Source organism: Mastigoproctus giganteus, chromosome 12, assembly GCF_048544385.1.
Source record: "Mastigoproctus giganteus isolate SK-2022 chromosome 12, ASM4854438v1, whole genome shotgun sequence".
NCBI lineage: Eukaryota > Metazoa > Arthropoda > Arachnida > Uropygi > Thelyphonidae > Mastigoproctus > Mastigoproctus giganteus.
In genome coordinates this window covers 119,067,871-119,089,594 of record NC_143586.1, presented here as the reverse complement: position 1 = coordinate 119,089,594, position 21,724 = coordinate 119,067,871, and the positions used below count along the sequence as shown (strand labels likewise).

General features: G+C 34.3%; 1 protein-coding gene across 2 annotated transcripts in view; it reads left to right on the top strand.

Moving 5' to 3' along the window:
- Positions 1–21,724, top strand: part of JMJD6 (Bifunctional arginine demethylase and lysyl-hydroxylase PSR) — a 442,994-nt gene that overhangs the window by 351,861 nt on the left and 69,409 nt on the right. The window contains exons 7-8 of one of the 2 annotated variants that reach the window (XM_090386670.1): positions 7,948–8,138; positions 15,546–15,825. In XM_090386670.1, coding sequence (XP_090242796.1) covers positions 7,948–8,138; positions 15,546–15,603 — 249 coding nt within the window. In that variant the 3' untranslated portion in view covers positions 15,604–15,825. Of the gene's footprint in view, positions 1–7,947; positions 8,139–15,545; positions 15,826–21,724 lie in introns of those variants that run through there. The other variant, XM_090386671.1, reaches the window with a different exon arrangement.

Genomic DNA, 21,724 nt, shown 5'->3' with positions numbered 1-21,724 from the left:
CTGCTCAGCCACACATCAACTCTCATTTCAAAAAAATTAAAGCCAAAGCTGAGAAATACAAACTAAGCTTTGAAGCTACCTGTCCTTACCTGTAATCAAACACTCACACTCTCTGAACTGAAAGAATCCGTAAATACCTCAAGAAACAGTGCTGTTGGCCCTGGCAGAATTTACTATATAATTGTTCAATGTTTAGATCTGAAATCATTATCCTCACTGCTAAACTTTTACAATTGGATTTCCTCTGAACATATATTCCCTGAACATTAGGATTATATGGTACCCTTGGAGTACACTCCAAGGGTACCATATAACCCTAAACAAAAATGATCTTTCAATTCCTCAACTATAGACCAATTTCTCTAACCATCTGCTTGAGTAAAACTTTGAAAAAAAAAATGGTGTACCATTGACTCACCTGATACCTTGAATCCCGAAACATAATTTGTAATAATCAGTTTGGCTTTCGGAAAATGATCTTCTTTAGATCTCATGGTAAAAGCTGAATAAAATATAAGAAATGTATTAATTAGAAATCAACATCTTGTCACAGACTGTCGTGATACAGGGAAAGTGTTTGATATGGATCTCTCATGATGCTGTAGCATCATGAGAGATCCATTCTATCGACATGAGAGGTCCTTCCAATTTTTTTACTGGCAAGTTCTGTCTCAAACATACAAACAAGAAGAAGGGGTCCCACAAGGCTCCATTCTCAGTGCCACTTTATTTCCAATATGAATAAATAATATCACAGATAGCATTCCAAACACTGTAATGAGTCAACAGTGCTGATAATCTTACCATATTCTGTCCCTCCCAGAATATGAGCTGCATCAAGAGGCATCTCCAAATATCAATAAATAATATTGAATTATGGTTCACACAAAATGGATGCAGATTATCAAACCACAAATCTATAGTCATACATTTCTGCCACAAGCATTAGGACAGGTATTTCGAACAAACGGAGGGATAAAATAGTAGTTTTTTTATTTTTTTAATTTTATTTTGGCTGATGCTGCATAAGCTTGCTTTCTTGCATCATATGCCTCTGCTAATGCTAATAGACTGCAGTTTTAGTTCAGACACAGCATGGGTTTGTTAAGGGGAAGTCTTGTCTCACCAATGTGATTGGATACTATGATGTGGTCACAAAGGAACTGGATGAAAAAATAATTTTGATATCATATACTTGGATTTTAGGAAAGCTTTTGATACTGTTGCATATGAAAACTACTGTGCTGTACAAGGTGAAGCAGTATAGCAAGTTGCTGCTATGGATAAAGGGAGGGCTAAGTGGTTGAAGATAGAGAGTGGTAATCAGTTGCATTAAATTTCAGTGTATTCAGTCTTACTCACTGGTCATCCAGTATCTCCAAATCTGTACATGCAGTATTATTCTATTCTAATGTCTCAGGATTGCTGCCATTTGCATAAAAAGTTCTATCTACATATCTAATATCAAGACTTTGCATAACAAACTGGTTATTAAAAATTCCCCAATCCCATATCTAAATTATCACTTTTGAAGGTCCATAGAAATATTATAAATTTCATAAAACTTCTACTTGAACCTATAACTCTAATTGAGAGGTTGTTTAAATTCAATTCTGGCCTCTATATATATATATATTGTATACATTATGCTTTCTTGGTGTATTACAGTCTGAAAAACTTGTACCCACTGGCTAGCAACATAGTGTATTTCAAGTAACCTAGTGTTGTTCTTGGTCATTATTTTTTTCATATGATTATTTTATATATGATTTCATTCATTATTTATAGTCATACATATCAATACAGCTTTGTTCTTTTGCGTATCTCTTCGTTTTGTCTTGTCTTACTGTATATATATGATTTGTTTTACTATGTTTTTCTTATTTTATGATTATACATCACTTCACTTAAGTTTGCAGGCATAATAACTAGAACTTCAGCTTGCAATTCTGGGCTTACCCCAAATTTGTCTTATATCTTGCATCATACTTTTAATTATCCTGTGCTCTTCATTTTTATTTCTTCAAAATTATAAGAGTTATTGAGGATGAAGAAAAAACTATTTCTAAACATAGTATTATATACAGTAAACCCCCGCTATTCGCGGTATCTGTATTCGCGGTTTCGCGATCGCCAATTTAATATAAAATGAAACCTAAAAAAATGTGAATTTTAAAGCGCCATGAATATTTTCCGCCATAAAAAACATGGGCGTGGCTAAAATTATCTTTCCCGGTCAAAACAGCGCTCAGTGGGTGGGGGGGGAGGGGTGACAAAATCGCAAGCGTGGATGTTTTTCGCTAATCCTTGTTCAGTATGTGTTATGCGTTTGTCATGGAAGGTTTCGTCATTTGCTTTTAATTTATATGTTTATAAATTGAATAAATTTATCAATTTATAAATTGATATGCTTACAAAAATGATAAATCTACCGTTTTGCAGTGTAAAACAGACTTTTTCGAGTGTGTTAACGGAAGAAAGTGACTATTGTGGACAAGTTCTTTCTAACCCCTACAAAAATATGGCTACGAATAAAAAGAGAAATGTGAAAATATCAAAGAAGGTGATGACATTGGCGAATAAAATTGAGTTATTAGACAAACTTTCTAATGGTGAAAGTGTCTCCTCAGTGGCAAAACATTATAAAATCAATGAGTCAACAGTACGATCAATCAAGAAATCAGAAGAAAAAATCTGCCGTAGTGTCTGTGAAAACGCGCTAATTGCTTCAAAAATTTGCTCTGTAACTCGTGATGTTAAATTAGAAAAAATGGAAAAAGCTTTAAATCTGTGGATAGAAGACCGAATTCAAAATAAAATTCCATTAAGTTCACTCATCATTCGCGAAAAGGCAAAACTCCTTTATCAACACTTTAGCGAAACTGGTGATAGCACTGGCGGGATAAGTTTTTTAGTTAGCAAAGGCGCTGGTTTGAAATTTCTAATAAACATTACATTTAATATTAAATTGTTTCTTATTTTCATTTCGATGCCATATGTTTGCATTTCACTATGTACTGTCTATGTACATAGTCATATTATGAAGGTACATATAATACATACGTAGACAAAATTTTAGACTAGTTTTTCTTATATATTTCAAATTTTGGAACGGATCCCCTTTATTACTATGGGAGCCATAACTCAGTATACGTGTTTTCGGGATTCGCGACATTTCTCAGGAACGTAACCCCCGGGAATAGCGGGGGTTTACTGTATTTGTCTTCATGAGGTTCAAGTTTTGTGCATTCTATGCATATAAATAAACATTTTACCATGTCCAACATTCAAAGTTGCCATTTTCCAAGCTTTCAGTCCTCTAGGGACAATTGAAAGCTTGGAACTTAATTCATTCCTCAATTTCTTTTTTGGCTACATTAAAGTTCACATGTGATTATTTATTTAGGATGTGGTAAGTCAAGTCTGCTTATCTCTTAATTTAGATTTTAGTTTTTCTCTTTTCTGTCAGGTCAAGAATGATCACTGTGTGCTATGCATACATTTTATTATTTTTTTCAACTATTAGACCATTTTATATAATTATAACTGCCAACTCTTAAACTTCGTGTCGATCCACTGGCGATATTCTGGCTTATGTTACCCATTTATGGACTAATTCAGTGGAAAGGTTCAGTGAAACACAAGTAGTTGCTCTTGACATCTCAAAGGCTTTCGATCATGTATGGCATAAAGGTCTTCTAAACAAGCTTCCGTCTTATAGTTCACCAACTGTTTTTAGTAATTGGTTATCCAGTTTTCTCTCTGATTGCTCACTGAGGCATAAAGGTCTTCTAAACAAGCTTCCATCTTATGGTTTGCCAACTGTTTTTAGTAATTGGTTATCCAGTTTTCTCTCTGATTGCTCACTGAGGCATAAAGGTCTTCTAAACAAGCTTCCATCTTATGGTTTGCCAACTGTTTTTAGTAATTGGTTATCTAGTTTTCTCTCTGATTGCTCACTGAGGCATAAAGGTCTTCTAAACAAGCTTCCATCTTATGGTTTGCCAACTATTTTTAGTAATTGGTTAATCCAGTTTTCTCCCTGATCGCTCACTGAGGGTGATGGTAGATGGCTCTCTGTCTTCTAACTTTTCCACTAATGCCGGTGTCCCCCAAGGTTCAGTTCTTTCCCTCACTCTTTTCTTCTTGTATATTAATGACCTTCTTCCATTTACTGGAAATCCTATCTATAGTTTTGCGGATGATAGCACATTGCATTCCACTTTCCATTTTGAGAAACCTTGCCCTGCTCAATAAGCTTCAACTTGTCGAACGTCTGCTACCAATTCCTCAAATGCCGATCTTCAGGTAATTCTCCAGTGGGCAAAGACAACTTAGTTGATTACAACCCTTCTGAAACTCAGTCTTGTCTTATATCTCGCAAAAAGGATTCTTCTGCTCCTATCCTTATCTTTGGTGACACTCTGATTTCTAGGCAAAATGATATCTCTTTTGGGGATTACCCTGACTTCTAATCTCTCTTGGCACAAGCACATTACAAATATTGCTTCCTCTGCATCTAAAAAACTTGGTTTTCTCTTTCGCTCTCGGCATTACTTTTCTTCCAAACAGCTGCTCACTCTGTATAAATCGCAAATCCGCCGTGCCATGGAATATTGTTCCCACATCTGGGGTGTGCCCCCAAAACCTCTCTCAGGCTTCTTAATTCCATTCAGAAGAGGGCATTTAGGTTAATTAATGATTCATCTCTAACAGTCTCTCCACTCGCTGTCTCATATACGTACTGTTTCTGCTGCATGCCTCTTCTACAGATACTTCCATGGGCACTGTTCTTCTGAATTGGCTTCTATAATTCAGGCGCATCCATAGCCAGGTGGGAAGGAGCAGCAGTGCGTAGCACACGCTTCTTGATTAGACTGGGGTTCGAACCCGTCACCACCAAATACGGAGGATGTGGGAAGGTCAGTGAATGGCCACCGCATATTCCCGGAGCAATATGGCCTTAGTTGCTAATGCTCCTAAAAACCAAATAACAAACAACAATCGGTGTACACTCCTCTCCTTGTAATAATGTTGTTAGTCGTGTCCATTGTTGTTTTCATATACCTTCATCAATGATATTGATGAAGGCATATCAGGCTTAATGTCCACGTTTGCAGGCTATATCAAGGTTGGTAGGGTCGTTAATGACAGTAAGGAAGGTACGTTACTGCAATAGGATCTGAAAAAGTTGGGCAGATGGGCTAAAATAAGACAAAATTACAAACTCAATAGAAAGAACTGTTGTATTTCAGACTTTTGGTGAAAGCAATACTAAATAAGTCAAGCAAGCTGATAAGCAAAGAATGATTCAAGGGAAACATAAATAGGCTTTTCTGCAGAGTTATGCTATAAAAAATATCTACCTTTAAAAAATCAGTAAGCTCAGTTTGTTTGCTTTTGCTTGATAAATCTTTGTAAATTTCATGGTATGGAACTAAGCATTTTTGAATTCCTTTCAGTCGGAGGATCTGCATTCATAAAAATAAGATTGTAATTTCTCTGCTAAGTTTATGGAACTTAAGAATTTTCATCTGCACTATCATCCTCTGATGTGGTTTATCTCTGATGCAGAAAGTCTATTCATAGGCATGCTGTACTCTCTTGTGCAGAAAGGCTGTTCATGTTTCTCTCTTCTAACTTCAGCAAAACAATTTACTTGCTTCTTTTAAATGTCATACCAGTGTTGAAAAATCCAAAAATAGCTCTTCAGTCCAATGTATCCAATATCCATACAAGCAACTCTCGATTTACAAACGAGTTCCATTCCAAGATGTTGTTCGTTATGTGCATCTTGCATTCCTAAACTTTTACGATAAGTATTGTGTATGTTAGCAGCAATTTTAAGGCATTAAAACCATGTACTAATTTTTGAGTGGTTTATTGTATACTGCATCTTTTATTACTACCACTATTAGCACCAGCACTACTATTTTGCTTTGGACCCATGATTGCTTAAAATTTTAAAAATATATTTTTAAGTCACCAGATGCAGAACTACACTTAATGGTGTCTATAAAACAACTGACCACGTTTGCTGTTGTGTGACACGAAAGATTGGTCGGGTGCATTTTTTGCTGTGTGTTCGCAGTGCTGCTATTATCCATTTCAGGTATCTTTGCGACTGGAAGAGAAAGGGACAGGGAAGCTTGCGTCCCTTTCCCAGACCCTAAGTGAACCAATGGTTGACTGTCTAAGACAAGTGATGATCCTATTATATTATAATAGGGGGAATCACCGATTTCTTTTCCACGAGAAAACATTATGTGGCGTGCCATGTAAACCAACGTTTTTTTTTTTACTGGCTGGGTTAGTTTTATTAACCAAGAACAGTTCGGTCTAATTATCATATAATTTTCTGATAATCATTGTAATAAATACATTTTTTAAAAATTTATATATTTAAATTTTGCAATTATGTTCACTATACATTTGGCCTTTCGTTTTATAAGGAACTCTATTGGAGGGTTTAATAAAAAATTTTGAATGAATTGCGACGCTCATAAACCGACGCTCGGTTTATGAACAAATGTTCATAAACCGAGAGTTGCCTGCACTTAGGTCATTACTCTTGGATGTGTTGAAGAATGTTATATGCAAATTTATTTCACTAAGAGTTTTCAAATCTTCCACTTCCATTTTTGAAATTGACTGCGATAGAAGACACCAGAAGGATTATTTTTACTTAGTCATAGGCACAAGAGGAGAAGATTCAGTTCTTTTGCTCAGTGACCAAGTATGGTTGCATGTTAGTGCATGATCAGTTGTATGTTAGTGCATGATGCACTAACATGCAACTGCTATAAATTCTGAGATATAGCACAAATTTCATCAGTTGGCAGTGCATCATTTTCAAATTTGAAAGTGTGTGTGGGCAAGTTCACAGTACTTGATGTCATTAAAGATAAAGAAATAGATGAAGCATAAGTGATGTCAGTTTCAGTGTGAGAACCTACCAGATGCTATTATGAAAGAAGGGAAAATTGATGTACAATGGTATTTGATGTGTACTTATCAGTTGGTGAACTGATAAGTGCACGAGTAAGCTTGAAATTAACAAATTATCTCAGTCATGCTCAGCATTTTAACAATTCCTTAAAAAAAAGTGGTGTTTCATCTGAGTGTGAGAAGGAAAAATTCAGCCAGGATTAGAAAAACAAACAAGATGAGTTATTCAGATCTGATCTCTCTATTGTGAAGATTCAGAAATGCTCTTACACAGCAGAGCCATTTTCATGAATACCCCCAGGGGCTCACATCTGGTGAGTATGGGGCTTGGCACACCCAGAGTCCTGAGCTGGCTGGATGTTATCATTCTTCTCTTTCTTGGTGATTCCCTTCTATTTCTGACCCCCCCCCTCTCTCTCTCTCTCTCTCAGGGGTAACTCAGAATTTTTTTTTTTTTTTTTTTTTTTTTTGGCTGGTGCAGCAAAAACCTCAGGCTTCCTTGCACCATATGGCTAATAATAATAATAATTAAACTTTGGCCCAACATTTCTGAAGAGAGCAAAGTATGCAATAGTGTCTTGAAACTATCATAATCAATTAATACAATATCCAAAAACAGAAATCCAGAGGGAAAAAAATGGTAGGTAGGTATGTTTAAAAGCATACAATTTAATATAAAATGTGTATATTGTCAGTGAAATTTATTTTCTAAAGCAATGGGGACTTATTGTTTTTTTTGAATCTCCTGTTTTATTGGTTGTTTGGCCAAAACACATTCTATTTTCGTTCTGCTTACAGATTCTTATCTTCATCTTTTTGAAAGTCAAAAGTTGTCAGCTATATGTTGCTAGTACTAAGTATTTAATCATTTTATACTGTTACATACAGAGTGTTAAGTGTAGCTATAACACTATATGAGCAGAAAACTGATTTAATGTTTCTATTTTTCCTGGTAACTGCAAATTTTTTTGTTATTAATGGGAATTCACATTGCCCTAGGAACAAAGACCAGAATTAGCTGCTATTGCTGATCATATAGATGTCAGTAAAGATACTGGTGTGGCATCTGATAGTTCTAGTGCATCTAGTTCTTCCTCATCATCTTCAGAGTCATCATGTTGCTCAAGTTCAGGATCAGGAAGTGATGATGATTCTGGTAAAGAAAGTATCACTGATCGTAAAAGAAAACGGTAAATTTTTCTTTTGATAAGATCAACCTCAACCATTTATTACAGAGTGATATATTATGGATAAACTATACTGCATAACAAGGAGTTTATTAATTAGATAAGTAATTATAAGTAATTTATACTTGAATTTAGAATAAATGTGCAGGTGAACCTAACATGGTAGTTAGGTGCCTACAAAATCTCGTGCAGTGTGAAACCGTGTTATATGGGACTAATAGCCAGTACAAAAAGGGGGTCATGTTCCAAAAGCTAACAAAAATACACCATTTTTTATAACTATTGGAACCTTAATTTTTATTAAAAATAGTAATAACTGAACAAACGTCTTACAAACTGTGATACATATACATCAGTCAGATGATGTATGTTCATTCAATTTTCTTCCTCTTCATCACTAAATCACAATCATACGAGGACATTTTCTCTTTTGCAGAATATCTTCACCTTCTAAACTTTCATCTGCATCTAGATTTCGTGTATCTTCTGCTGTCTTTAAAAAAATCAGTAATCTGAGTTTGTTTGCTTTTGCTTGATAGATCTTTGTAAATTTCATTGTATGGAACTAAGCATTTTTGAATTCCTTTCAGTGCTCCTTTGAACTCCTTTCATTTTTGTGCTCCTTTCAGTCGGAGGATCTGCATTCAAAAAATAAGATTGTAATTGCTCAGTTAAGTTTATGCCTTCCTGTATGCTTTTTTATTGTAAAATTTGGAACCTCAGAATTTTCATCTCATTCGGTTTATCTCTGATGCCAGTTCCACCAAATCCGCTTCACTGGCCTCTTTCTTTTTTATACCACAATTCTTGGTCTTCAATAGTCATATCATCAAAATCTTCTCCTCCTACCAACTTAGCAAGTTCTATTATTGCACTGATTCCTTTTTCTGCTGGTTTGACCCTGTTTCCTGAATGAACTGGCTTTCGCCATACATTTTTCCAACACTCATTTAATTTTGATGGTTTTACTTCTTTGAGCAATAAAGCTATGATTCCGATACAGTCCACAATTTAAAAATTAAAGAAGTTGGTGGTAGAAACATTAACATTTGGATGGCATGCATTATCCAATAGTAATAAAACTTTGAAATCTAGATTTTTCAGCTTTAAATAGTTTTCCACAACTGGCATAAAACAATTTAGAAACCATTCTTTAAATAAATTGGCAGTTACCCAAGCTTTTTTATTTGCTCTTTAATATACACAAAACACGTTTTTATTTACACTTTTCATTGCACTAGGATTAGAGGATCTAAAAATTAGCATAGGTTTTATCATGTAATCACCTGATGCATTACTGCACATTACATGATCTTTTTGATGCCTTAAAACCTGGTACAGTCTTCTTTTTTTTGAAATAAGCGTTGTTGGGCATTTTTTTCCACCTGTCTCATCGGCATTGAAAACTTGATGTGGTGTATATCTGTGCTCTTCAATAATTTTTTGACATTCCTCTGCATACATTCTGGGCAGCTTCATTATCAGTCGATGCACTTTCTCCTTGAATTCATTGTTATATAATGAGAAGCAGTTTTTAAGTTGTTCAAACCAACCCTTACTGGCAACAAACACCGGGTTAACTAAGGATTCTCCATTTTCTTTTAAATGGTTATTAAATTTTTAGTGCCTTTTGTTTAATTTCATTTACTGCTATCATCAATCGAAGTATTGAGTGCTTTTTCTATTTTCTCAATTATTGGTGCCCCTGGACATGCTGTCATATTTGCAGAAATTAAAGATCCTGCAGCAACAATACTTATAATTTTCTGTTCATTTTTCTTTATGGTCTGGATTGTTGCTTCATTTAAATTTAAACTTTTATGTATGTAATGTACGATACCTTTCCCATTTTTTAAGACGATCCAAAATTTCTCTTTGATTCTAGAGAAATATAAAGTTTCTTTGGAGTGGTGCTTTTTTACTTTCCTTAAGCATAATTTAGGGCTGGAATTTAATTTATAAAAAAAAATTATTCAGATGCGGTTTTTAAGAGCAATATTTAGTAATACATACCCTGAAAAATTTATAAACGATCAAATAAAAACCAAAATAACCTTACAAAAACCTTAAAAGTCACAAACTGCGCACTTCCAAGTCAGAATTTTTTATGGTCTTGAACAAGTACAGAACCTAACACAGGGATTTCCCAATAATTTTTTTTTTGCATAACAACAGTGGGGATTCACAAAAAATAATGGAAATTTTGAAAAATTACATCCAACATAATACAGGGTTTTCTCTGCACAAAAATACTGTGTTATGCAGGGTTTTCTGCATTTCTCTAATTGCGTTAGAGCAAAACCATGTTTTGCAAAGATTTCCGTACTTTATCAATCGTGTTAGAACAAAACTGTGTTGTAGAAGTACTATCTTATATGGGAGGTTACCAGTATATTAATTATCCAGATTAATAAATTCCTTTTTACATGTCATGAAGTACACATTACCCAGAGTTCAATTTACTGCTTTATAAAGCAGTAAATCACATCCAGAGGTGGACTGGTCATAAGGCTTACTGGGGGAAACCCCAGTGGACTAAAGACTGTAGGGGACTGGTATGATTTTGGCCATAAACACTAGTATGAGGCTGCTACAAGTTTTCAACGGTAAAAAAAAAAATTTGGACCCAGTTCTGCCTCTGATCACATCTCCACATTATTGCAATTTTTCCAGAGGGAGTAATACTCTTGATCTGATTATCAGCAGTGATTATTCATGCATTAAGAATTTGCAAATAAAGGAACCATTAGGTGGCAGTGATAACAGTGTACTGACGTGGGATTTACTTAAAGATGTAGCTGCCATCAGGGATGAAGGGAAGGGTTTTTGCTTTTGTAAAGGTGACTACAGTGGTCTCAGACATTTTTTAAATTCTGTACAGTGGGAAGAACTGACGATGTTACCAACAGAAAAATCTAAATGGGAAGCATTCAAGAAATTAATCTTGGAAGCTACTAGGCTTTTCACACCAACTAAGAAATACAGTTCAAAGTTTAGACCAAAATGGGGGTCAGATGAACTAATGAGACTTGTGACAGAGAAGAAAAATGCATAAAAATTATCAGGTGACACAAAGCCTATGACAGATATAGCTAGTCTTGTAATGAAGTCACAAAGGAGGTTAGGCAAATAAAGGCAGATTACGAGAAATCTTTGGCAAAGGATGGAAAGAAAAACAGCAAAGATTATTTTACTTATATAAAATATGGAAGGAAGGGGATGAATCAGATTGGTCCACTTGATATCGATCGTTCGACTGTTTATGATCCTGCTCAGACAGCTGACAAACTGAAAGAGTATTTTGCATCTACATTTACACACGAGGAATTCTGTAGGGAAGTGGAGGACAGAAGCTTATTAAACTCCAACAGGGAGCTAAATGATTTTGTAATAACGGAGAGCAAAGTGGAGGATAAATTGTTGAAGTTAAACATAAGAAAAGCAATTGGGGTAGATGCGATCTATCCAGTTATATTAAAGGAGGTGGCAAACACTTAGCCGTAATTATGAGAGCATCCTTGGACTCCGGGGAGGTACCCACGGACTGGAGATGTGCAAATGTATATCTCCAATTCACAAAGGGGGATCAAAGGGTGATACGAGTAATTACAGAAGTGTTAGTTTAACTTCTGTTCTGGTGAAAATAATGGCATTGCAGGATCACCTAGACAAGGCTGCAGTAATAATTCAAACACAGCGTGAGCTTGTTAAAGGGAAGTCTTGTCTGACCAATTTGATTGGATACTATGATGTGGTCACAAAGGAACTAGATGCAAAAAATAATTTTGATGTCCTAAACTTCGATTTCAGGAAAGCTTTTGATACTGTTACACATGGAAAACTACTGTGCAAATTGGAGCAGTATGGTATTAATGGCTACAATGAATAAAATAATGGTTGAGTAGGAGAAGACATAATGGGAGGCAATCAGTGAACACTGCTCTTTGTGGACTAATGTTAGTGGTGTCCCCCCAGGGGTCTCTGTTGGGCCCATTGTTGTTTTATGTATTTATCAGTGATATTGATGAAGGTATATCAGGCTTAATGTTGAAGTTTGCCGATGATACAAAGGTTGGCAGGGTTTTTAATGACAGTATGTTTCTGCAACAGGATCTAGAAAAGTTTTGGGCAGATGGGCTGAGAAGTGGCAACTAAAGTTTAACATTGACAAATAGAAAGTACTGCATATGGGTAGCAGTAACCCCGGAGAAATGTACTGTCTGGTACTACACTCAGGGTAGCGGAGAATGAAAAAGATGTGGGGGTAATTCGAGGGTTTATTAGTGTCAGACAACGATAACTACAAAATCATTTTGTAGTAAATGTTTTTGTAATTTACTGAGAAAATGTCATTTGACACTTTCTTGGTTTACCAGAAATGTGCTTATTGCCCAAGGTAACTTGTAAACTACTAGAGAAATACATTTCTATGACATGATATGCATTGTTATTTGTATAAAGTTAAACTAAAGTTGTTTCAAAACAAAAATGCAATTTTGTAGCTAACTTTGTCTGTCACTAAGCCCTCTAATTGTTCAGTCAGATATGAAGTGTTCTGAGCAGTGCAGACAGGTGCCAGAGCAGGTCATAGGATCTTGTCAGTGATTTACAGGAATTTTGTTAGCAGGGATAAGGAGGTGATTATTCCTTTGTATAAGGCAATAGTCAAGCCATACCTTGAGTACTGCATACAGGTCTGGAGACCTCAATTTAGGAATGATATAGCTACAGTTGCTAGAATGAGTACAAAGAAGGGCAACAAGACTGGTGAGGGGAACAAAGGGGTAGTCTTAGCAAGAAAGGTTTAATTTCTGCAAATTGTAGCATCTGGAGACTAGGCACCTGCGAGGTGCCTAGTCTCCAGATTTTGGAGCGAATGGATGGATAAAATGGGAGGTTTTTATTTTTATTTTATTTTATTTTTTTTTTTTGCTGATGCTGTATAAGCTTGGTTTCTTGCACCATATTGCTCTGCTAATGTTAATTTCCTTCTCCTAAAATGTTAGCTTTATTATAATGTATTGAACCAAGTATAGTTATACAGTTTGGCTTTGTTTGTATAATTTAGCCTTATACTAGGCTGAATATTTTTGAAGGGAGAATGGAGGCAAATAAATATATCCCCCCACTTGCTCTTTCTTAAATTTAGAAAAATATTTATTTTTATATACAATGATTTCCTTTAAAATGTAAGCTTATGATTTATGTTACAATCTAATGTCATAACCTAGTTAGCTTTTAACTGGTTAAATACAGTAAAAGCTCTATATTTAAATTTTCTATTATTTTCTATAAAATGGAAAATTCGAATATACCTATAAAATAGGTACAGTAAGCATGGGTTATAGTGATCACGTTTGCAAATTGAATTTTGATTCTAATAAACGGCAATTCTAATAAGTGAAAAATCAACAAATATTATCCAGATAGTATAAAAATAAAGATATAAAGCACAAATTTACACTTTATTACCAAAGGTTTATTACCAATTAAATGATATGTGAAAATCGTAAGTATAAAAATAAATTGATACTTGGACGTGCATAGCTTAATTAATATAAATATTAATTAAATATAACACTTTGTAATATGATATAATTTAGAACAGTCACTTATTTTAGATTGCTTTAAATTATCACTACAAAGACTATAGATTTTTTCAATATTGTATAACAGTCTATATTCATAATCACTTGCACCAGGGCACCTCCGTAGCCAGGTGGGAAGGAGCAGCAGTGCGTAGCACACACTTCTTGATTAGACCGTGGTTAGAGCCCATCTCTACCAAACACGGAGGATGCGGAAAGGTCAGGGAATGACCACCGCGTATCCCGGAGCAATATGGCCTTAGTTGCTAATGCTGATAAAAACCAAATAACAAACAACTTGCATCAGTTTCTTCCAGTGCTCTTTCTGAAGGGAAATTGGCATTTCCTTTCACACTTCCTTTTTCTGGTTTCACTAATCAGATTAGTGAAACCAGACGTGATTTTGATAAAGATGACTGAGTCATTCCTAATTTTACTGCCACTTCCCTTTGAAATATATTGCCTAGGTTTAATTTATTGTGTTTCTGTAATTCATAAGTTTGTCTTTTACACTCAAATTCACTCTTTCTGTTCACTGACTTTATCAGTGAACAGAAAGAGTGAATTTGAGCTCTCTCAACAAAGCACACAACACATGCAAGTGAGACGAAGTTTAAGTATAGAAATGAAGAGCAGATTTCAGTGAAGGGTTAACACATTTCACCATACTAACTTGAAAATACAGAATTCCAGCTATCACAAATGCAATAAGATCGAGTTTACTACCTGTTTATTGCACTAACAGAAAAGCCCAATAAACGAGAAACAGCACATTTGTTTTATGGTTGTGACTTCGAGAAATGGGCTTTAGAAAAATATGACAGAGGCATTCAAAATTGATTTTTATAACGGAAAATGTGATTCTAATGAACGATGCAAGTGTAGTGCTTTTTATTGATTTGAATCGGTTCTTTCTTTATAGAAATTTGATTCTATAAAGCAACTGATTCTAATAAGCAGTGATCACTATAACCAGCACTTACTGTATATTCTATAAAATTCTGCAAATATGGAAAAATTCCTTACATAAGTTGGGGGGGGGGGTGCAGGTAAAAACATCTTTTGTTATAAAATTAGAGTATTATTTGTAATTATGGCTGATTTGTAGGGTCTCTTATTTTTATTTTTTATAGCGTTAAAGGTTTTGGTTTTCTGCAGCCTCTAAATAAATATAAAGTGAACATAGCAACAAAATAACATTCACATTTTGAGGTGTACATTGATTTATTTGAACTGTTACATATACCAATACCATATTGGTATTTTGATGTTGTTTAGGTCTCTTAGGTCATCTGGAGGGCAAGGTATGAAAATGGTTCTTTAGTTTATTGCAAGGATTGTTTACAAGTTGGGTTGTTAAAATTGCTTGAAGCAGCTAAGATGAAACAAATATAGTCTGTAAATTGCACATATGTTTGCCTGTTTTAATGATTAATTCAAGTTTTCTGGATGGGAGCCATAACTATTTTTCCAAGACTAACTTAGCTATTGTGAAAAAATGAGCTTATAAAAATTCCTCCTGTCTCATGGGATTCATACACGGACCTCTTATATGTAGTGTCTACGCTATGTAGAAGAGGCCTGTTTACAATCACTATCCTTCCAAGTATAGTTATTGTAATTATAACACTTAGCTACATGACTATCAATTTTCTCTTGTTCCTGGTATCTTGTTCTGGTGAGTTAAATTCTCCAAAACAAAAACAAGTTTTATTGTATAAATAATCTTTAGGAAACTGTCTTGACTATTTTTTTATTATTGCCATGAGCAAAAAATTATCTTACATTTGTTGTGGAAGTTTTTTTTTTTTTTTCATTGCAGGCGGCGATCATCTAGTAGGGATGATGATGAAAAAGAGAGTAGACGTTATCGAAGATAGCATATGAGGATTAATAAACTACTGCAGTTAACTATTATGTCAATCTAGTTCTTTGCCTTACTTTTGGACAATTTTTCAGGCTTGTGCCAGTACACTGTGACAAAAGCAGCATCTCCAGAACCACTACTGTTTGATGCTGATAGTATCTGTGCCTACATGTGGTTACCACTACCTCACATTTTGAGTGAAGCTAGTTTTATGGCTTCATTTCTGCAGATTTCTTGGAGAAAGACTGAAAATTGTACATAATAAAGCTTGTTCAGTTTTTAATGAGATAACTATTTATTTTCAAATATTATCTTTTAGAGTAGTATTTCTACATAGTTTTTAAAATACAATATTTATTTGGCATTAAGCAGAATGTGTTTATGTTTATTTTGTGAAGCAATCAGCAATGTGCAGAAGAATTAAAATACAGTCCCTGATTATGATTATGGTGTTATAAATTTTCAAGTGCATTCAGAAATCATTGATCAGATTCTAGCTTTAAGACAAGATGTTCAACAAAGCTGTCATGATACATGGGTTATGGGATTTTAAAATTGTCACCACAATAGCTTAAGGTTTAATGTACACATGAGCTGCATAACTGAGGGGTGTTTTGTCTGTGTATTGAGAAAATTTCATATATTCAATGTGTGTCACAAATTGCAAGTTGCAATTTCCACCTTAAAGGAATGACTAAAGTATTCATTGTGTACTAATTTGCTCATGACATAAAAAAAAAAAAAAAAATCACGATCCAGCCAAAATACAAAATTTCACTTCTCTATTTTAATTTGTGTATCTAAATTAGCTTTTACAGATATTAGAATTGTTTACCAATACTTATTCTAATATAAAAATCTTAATACCAGATCTGACCCAATGGATGTGTTTGAATCGTAATACAGTAGACTGTTGAAATAACAGCAACCCAAACAGAACATTTGAGCCAACGGCACATTGAGATCAGATGTTTACATATAGCACAGATGCCTTGCATTGCCGAAAAAAAGAAACTGGCAGGTCATTTGATTATTGTATTTGTTTACATTTGCCATTTTGAAAGTGAATTCTGTACTGATATCACAGATTATACCACTGTTTTACATTTATTTTAAGTTAAAACCCCCTCACTATGGTTCCAACAGTTAATAAACCTTGTACAGAGAAGAACAACATTAAAGCTTAGTGACAAACTTGATATAATCCAAACTAACAGTATTCACCTAGAAATTTGCTTTCAACTACCTGGGAAAAAAAAAACTTTGCTATCTACACCAGAGACAGACTAACTCAGCTATGGAGTGAAAAAAGCCAATAAAAGTTCTTCGCATTGTCAATGGGGAACGAACCCGGGCCTTTTCCACCTGTGTGGGGAGGATGATACCACTGTGCTACCCGTGCAGACTAAACTTGATATAATAACAAAAATAAATGGGATGCAAGTAGGAGCGTATTAATGGCAGAATATAATATTGGATCATCAACATGTTTATATTTTTTATGTGCAGTTAATAAAATTGCATTCTTAATCTCTCTATTTCTTATTTAGTCTCATTATTTCTGCATTAAATATATTAAAAATAAAAATAAAAAAACACTTTCTAGATAATGGAAAAATGAAAATAGCAGCACCTTGAATCCCTGAAGGTGCTGTTATTCTTAAAGTCTACTGTAATTACATATTTGTTGGTTTTGTGCATTGTGAGGAAATGTTTAATATTCCAGTTCCTGTTATCAGCTGAGCAAGATTGTACTGGATGAAGTCTGTCACTTTAGAGCCACTTTGAGATTATGCAGTTGCATATTATATAGGCATTTTCTAAATATGAATACTACAAAAAGGATTTTTCCTTTTTGTTCCTATAGTCGTTATATCCTGTGTCCTTGATAAATATTTGACATTTACATCAACCATATATTGAAGCAGGTTCCATGTCATATTCAGTAGTACTGCAAAAACCTTGGGAGGTGCATTTTGGCCACAGAAGCCGATGCACCAACAACTACCAAAAAAAAAATAATAATAAAATAAAATATATATATATATATTGAATAATTGATAAAAATACAGTGAAATTGCAGTAGTCCAGTACCTGATATGACCAGCCAACACATTACTTAGCTTATTATTACAGTCAGTCAGTCCTTGGATAGCACGATAGTTGTGTTCCTAGAAACCCTAGTGCAATGCAAAATCGTGCAATATAAACAACAGGCCCTATGGGGAAAAATAGGGTTAGGTGCAGACTACCCAAGATTGAACACACATTTGTAACAAAAACATTACCAAATAATAAATAATCGTAATAAAATATTGCTACTGCTTTTGCTTATATCGTAAGCAAACTTGTTCTTTGTTTGATTTTCTATCCAAACAGATGACAGCCATTCCATCTCTTCCAATTCTTTGTGTCTTGATCTAATAGATCTAATTACACTTTCTCTACATTCTTTCTAATTCTTAGTGTTGCCTCATTTAGGCCTGTAGCATGTGCAATATCACATGGTCTTTCATTTCGCTCAAAGCGTTACACAATTTAATATTTTTTCTCTATCGACAGAGGCGGACTGGCCATAAGCCTTACCGTGGAAACCCTGGTGGGCCGGAGGCCAGTGTGATTTTGGCCATAAATGCTAGTATGAGGCCACTACAAATTTTCTCGAGTAAGAATTTTTGACCAGTCCGCCTCTGTTTATCAATATTGTTTTTCTTTTTCTCTCTGAATCTGTAGTGTCTTCACCAGGACGCTTCCTTTTCACACCGTTTAAGTATTTTACTCATTTTTAGGGAATAAAGCACAATTACAAAATTGAGGAGGCACGCTTGATATACATAAACAAAGCTGCACATGTGTAGCAACTGAATAAACAACACTGTGATGGCAGAGACACTAACACCTCACTAGCTCACATTTTACTAAAGCACATTTCTGGGCGTTACTACCATAAAACAATAAAAAACAATTTCCAGTTGCATTTCTGCTAGTGGAATCTGTTATAAGCTGGTAGTAAACTCTATCTAATTGCAATTGCAATAATACTGATAGCTGGAATTGTGTGGGTTTTCACGTTATTATGGTGAAATGTGTTTCCCCTTCACTGATATAAAAAAACAAATACATTTCAGAATCTTTTCCTCATTCCTATCATGTTACGTTCAGTTGGGGTGATTCGACTGCCATTTCTTGTAAACACAAAGGCGAATCGTGCATAAGCGAATTCAGTTCGTGTTATATACGATATCGTTCCCTTATTTATAAATTGTGTATGATCGAATTTGTGTAGTGTTATACGAGAACTGACTGTATTTATTTTTCCTTCAATGTTGGGGGGGGGGGGAATTTCACCTCAGGGTAATAAAAAATTGTTATTGTGAATCAATAATCGGAAGTAAAATGTGATAGTGTACAATAATTTGTTTTATAATTAATACATTTCTTAATATATACCTTGTGGAAGTTTAATTATGCTTTTCATGAGCAAATTTAGTGACTCGTTGATAATTAGCAATTGGAGATTCAGTTCAGTGGTTATTACACAAAGCATTAATCTGACATAATGCAATTTGATAATATCACTACAGTGATTTTCATGTTTGTATTTGACCACGAGAAAATCATAGTCAAATACAATGCCATTATATTATACTCATCATTTTTAACGCCATTATATTATACTATATGTATGTTCATAGCTCAGGCAGCAACCCTTTTATTTATCTTCCACCCCTTCTCTCCCAATTTGTATTGTTTCAATAAGCCAGCAATAATTAATTTAGTGTACAGAATAAAAATGATTACATTTAAAACTTTTCATAGTTGAATTATCACTGGGCCATCCATTCATATCATAGTGTGACTCTGATAAGACTTTGCAGAAATGCTGTATAGGAATGCCACAGCAAAGTTTCCCAACAGGACTAAAGTGCTGCACACAGTTTCTGGAAGTTAGACTTATCATGGCTGAGTTTAATGATGGTTCTTCTGCAGTGTTTTAATGGCATTAAAGAGCAAAAATAGAATAGCTGAAACAATTGAAAATTTGGTTTCTATGTTACATTTTTTATTACTTTATATTAATATTTAGATACAACCACTTAGATGTTTCCAGCATGCAGGCATATTACCATAAATACAGCCTTCGGAGGCACAAAAGGGACAGATGGAATTATCCACACATTTTCTCAGTTTAGCCCACAAACCTATTAACAATAATTACATAATACTAAAATCTAATTAAATTAAGTAATGAATAGAAATTATGCATGATGGAGAAGTTATAACTAAGTTCAAATTGAAAGAAAAGACACGTTGAATTCCAGCCCCCCCCCCCCCCATACTTTTCAAGAGGTTGGTATCTGGATAGCTTGAAACTCCCTTCGTCCACTTACAGACGAGCTTCCTTCTGCATCAGTGTGGCTACTTCTACTCTGTTGACAATGGTATTTCCAAAAAAAAGAATAGCTACCTTATTGCCACTGCAATTTACTAATCTCTATACCTTGTTTTTTTTTTTTTTTTTTTTTTACTCCGTTTTGGAGGTCTAAAATTTGACACAATTGGCTGAAATCCATTTCGTAATGAATAATGTCCGTTTAATAATTATGCAGTTTTTCGTTTCTTCTTTAATTTTAATCTTCCCATATAAGAATTTAATGATGCATATAAGTTTACTTCAACTAAAGAAATATTGCTACACACACACACACACAAATCCACCTAAAAGAGGAAATGTATATATATTAAATTTGATAGTACGAACCACAGCTATAATGCACAATATGTTCTACGTTGATATCAATATTTGTAAAAGAATAAGGGAAATTTACCTCAGTATGATACTCTCCAGAAATTAAAATGAAAACAATTAAAAATCTTACATTACAGTAAGAAATAATTAACAATAATTAAAAATCAATTTAATGCAATTAAAAATTAAGTAAAAAATTAATTTAACGAAAAAAATTGCAAAATGATTTTCCTTCCTACAATAGACAGAATTAGGGTACAAGCTAAGGACAGAACACAAAAAAATACACCAACCAACAATGTAAGATCAAAAAAAATACTTTATTTCTGTCCCATATGTTGAACAGTGGCACAAACAACTTAAGATTCTTTAAAGATACCGAATTTAAAATTGTAGCCAGACAAATACGGAAATTACACACTATAATGAACAATCGCTGTCCTTTCCTCGTTTGCGATACAAACAAATGACCTAGTATACAACATTTCTTGCGGTGATTGTGACTCGTCTTATCAGGTTTTATGCGGTTTCCTCAGAATTTTCATGTTAATCAAAATCATGTTAATCTCGTTCAGTAGTATCAGAATTAGCCTTTCATGCCGTTAAAGAAAAACATACTTACTGAAGTACTTAGTTTTCAACATAATTATATGAGACTATTAATTGCAGAAACCATCGAAATTAAATTACATGAGAATTCTGTTAATCGATCATATCTAATATCCGACTCGTGGTCCTTCAGTTTCTCAATGCTTATAAATATTCAACTACAGAATCTGCTCTGGGCTCAGAAATACAAATATTAACCAACAGATTCTTAAACAGGAGTTACCCACTTGCTACAGTAGACAGAATTAGGGTGCTAGCTAAGGATAGAATACAAAAAAAATACACCAACCAACAATAGTAATATCAAAAAATACTTTTTCTGTCTCATATGTTGAACAGTGGCACAAACAACTTTAACAGATTCTTTAAAGGTACCAAATTTAAAATTGTAGCCACGCCAATATGGAAATTACACATTATACTAAACATAATTAACTATATAATATCGGTGTAAATACACCATAGTTAACCTATAGATTTAAGCTACGATTGTAGCGTAGAAGGCATCGTTTTAATTGTATCTCATAATGGTTGCCTTCACAACAAGATAGCTACTATTGAATTACTTCAAATAAATAACGCTTCTCTAGTAGAGAAGACTACTGTTATTTATTTTCAGCGTACCACCACCCAGACAATCGTTTCGAAGCTTTTTTGGCTTCGTCATCAGTGGGCGGGTAGGTAATACAACAAGCCATCTCAGTTGCGAAGTTATATCCACATTATGAGAGATGCCAGAAGGGTGTGGTGGTAATGTCTTTGAAAAATTAAATGC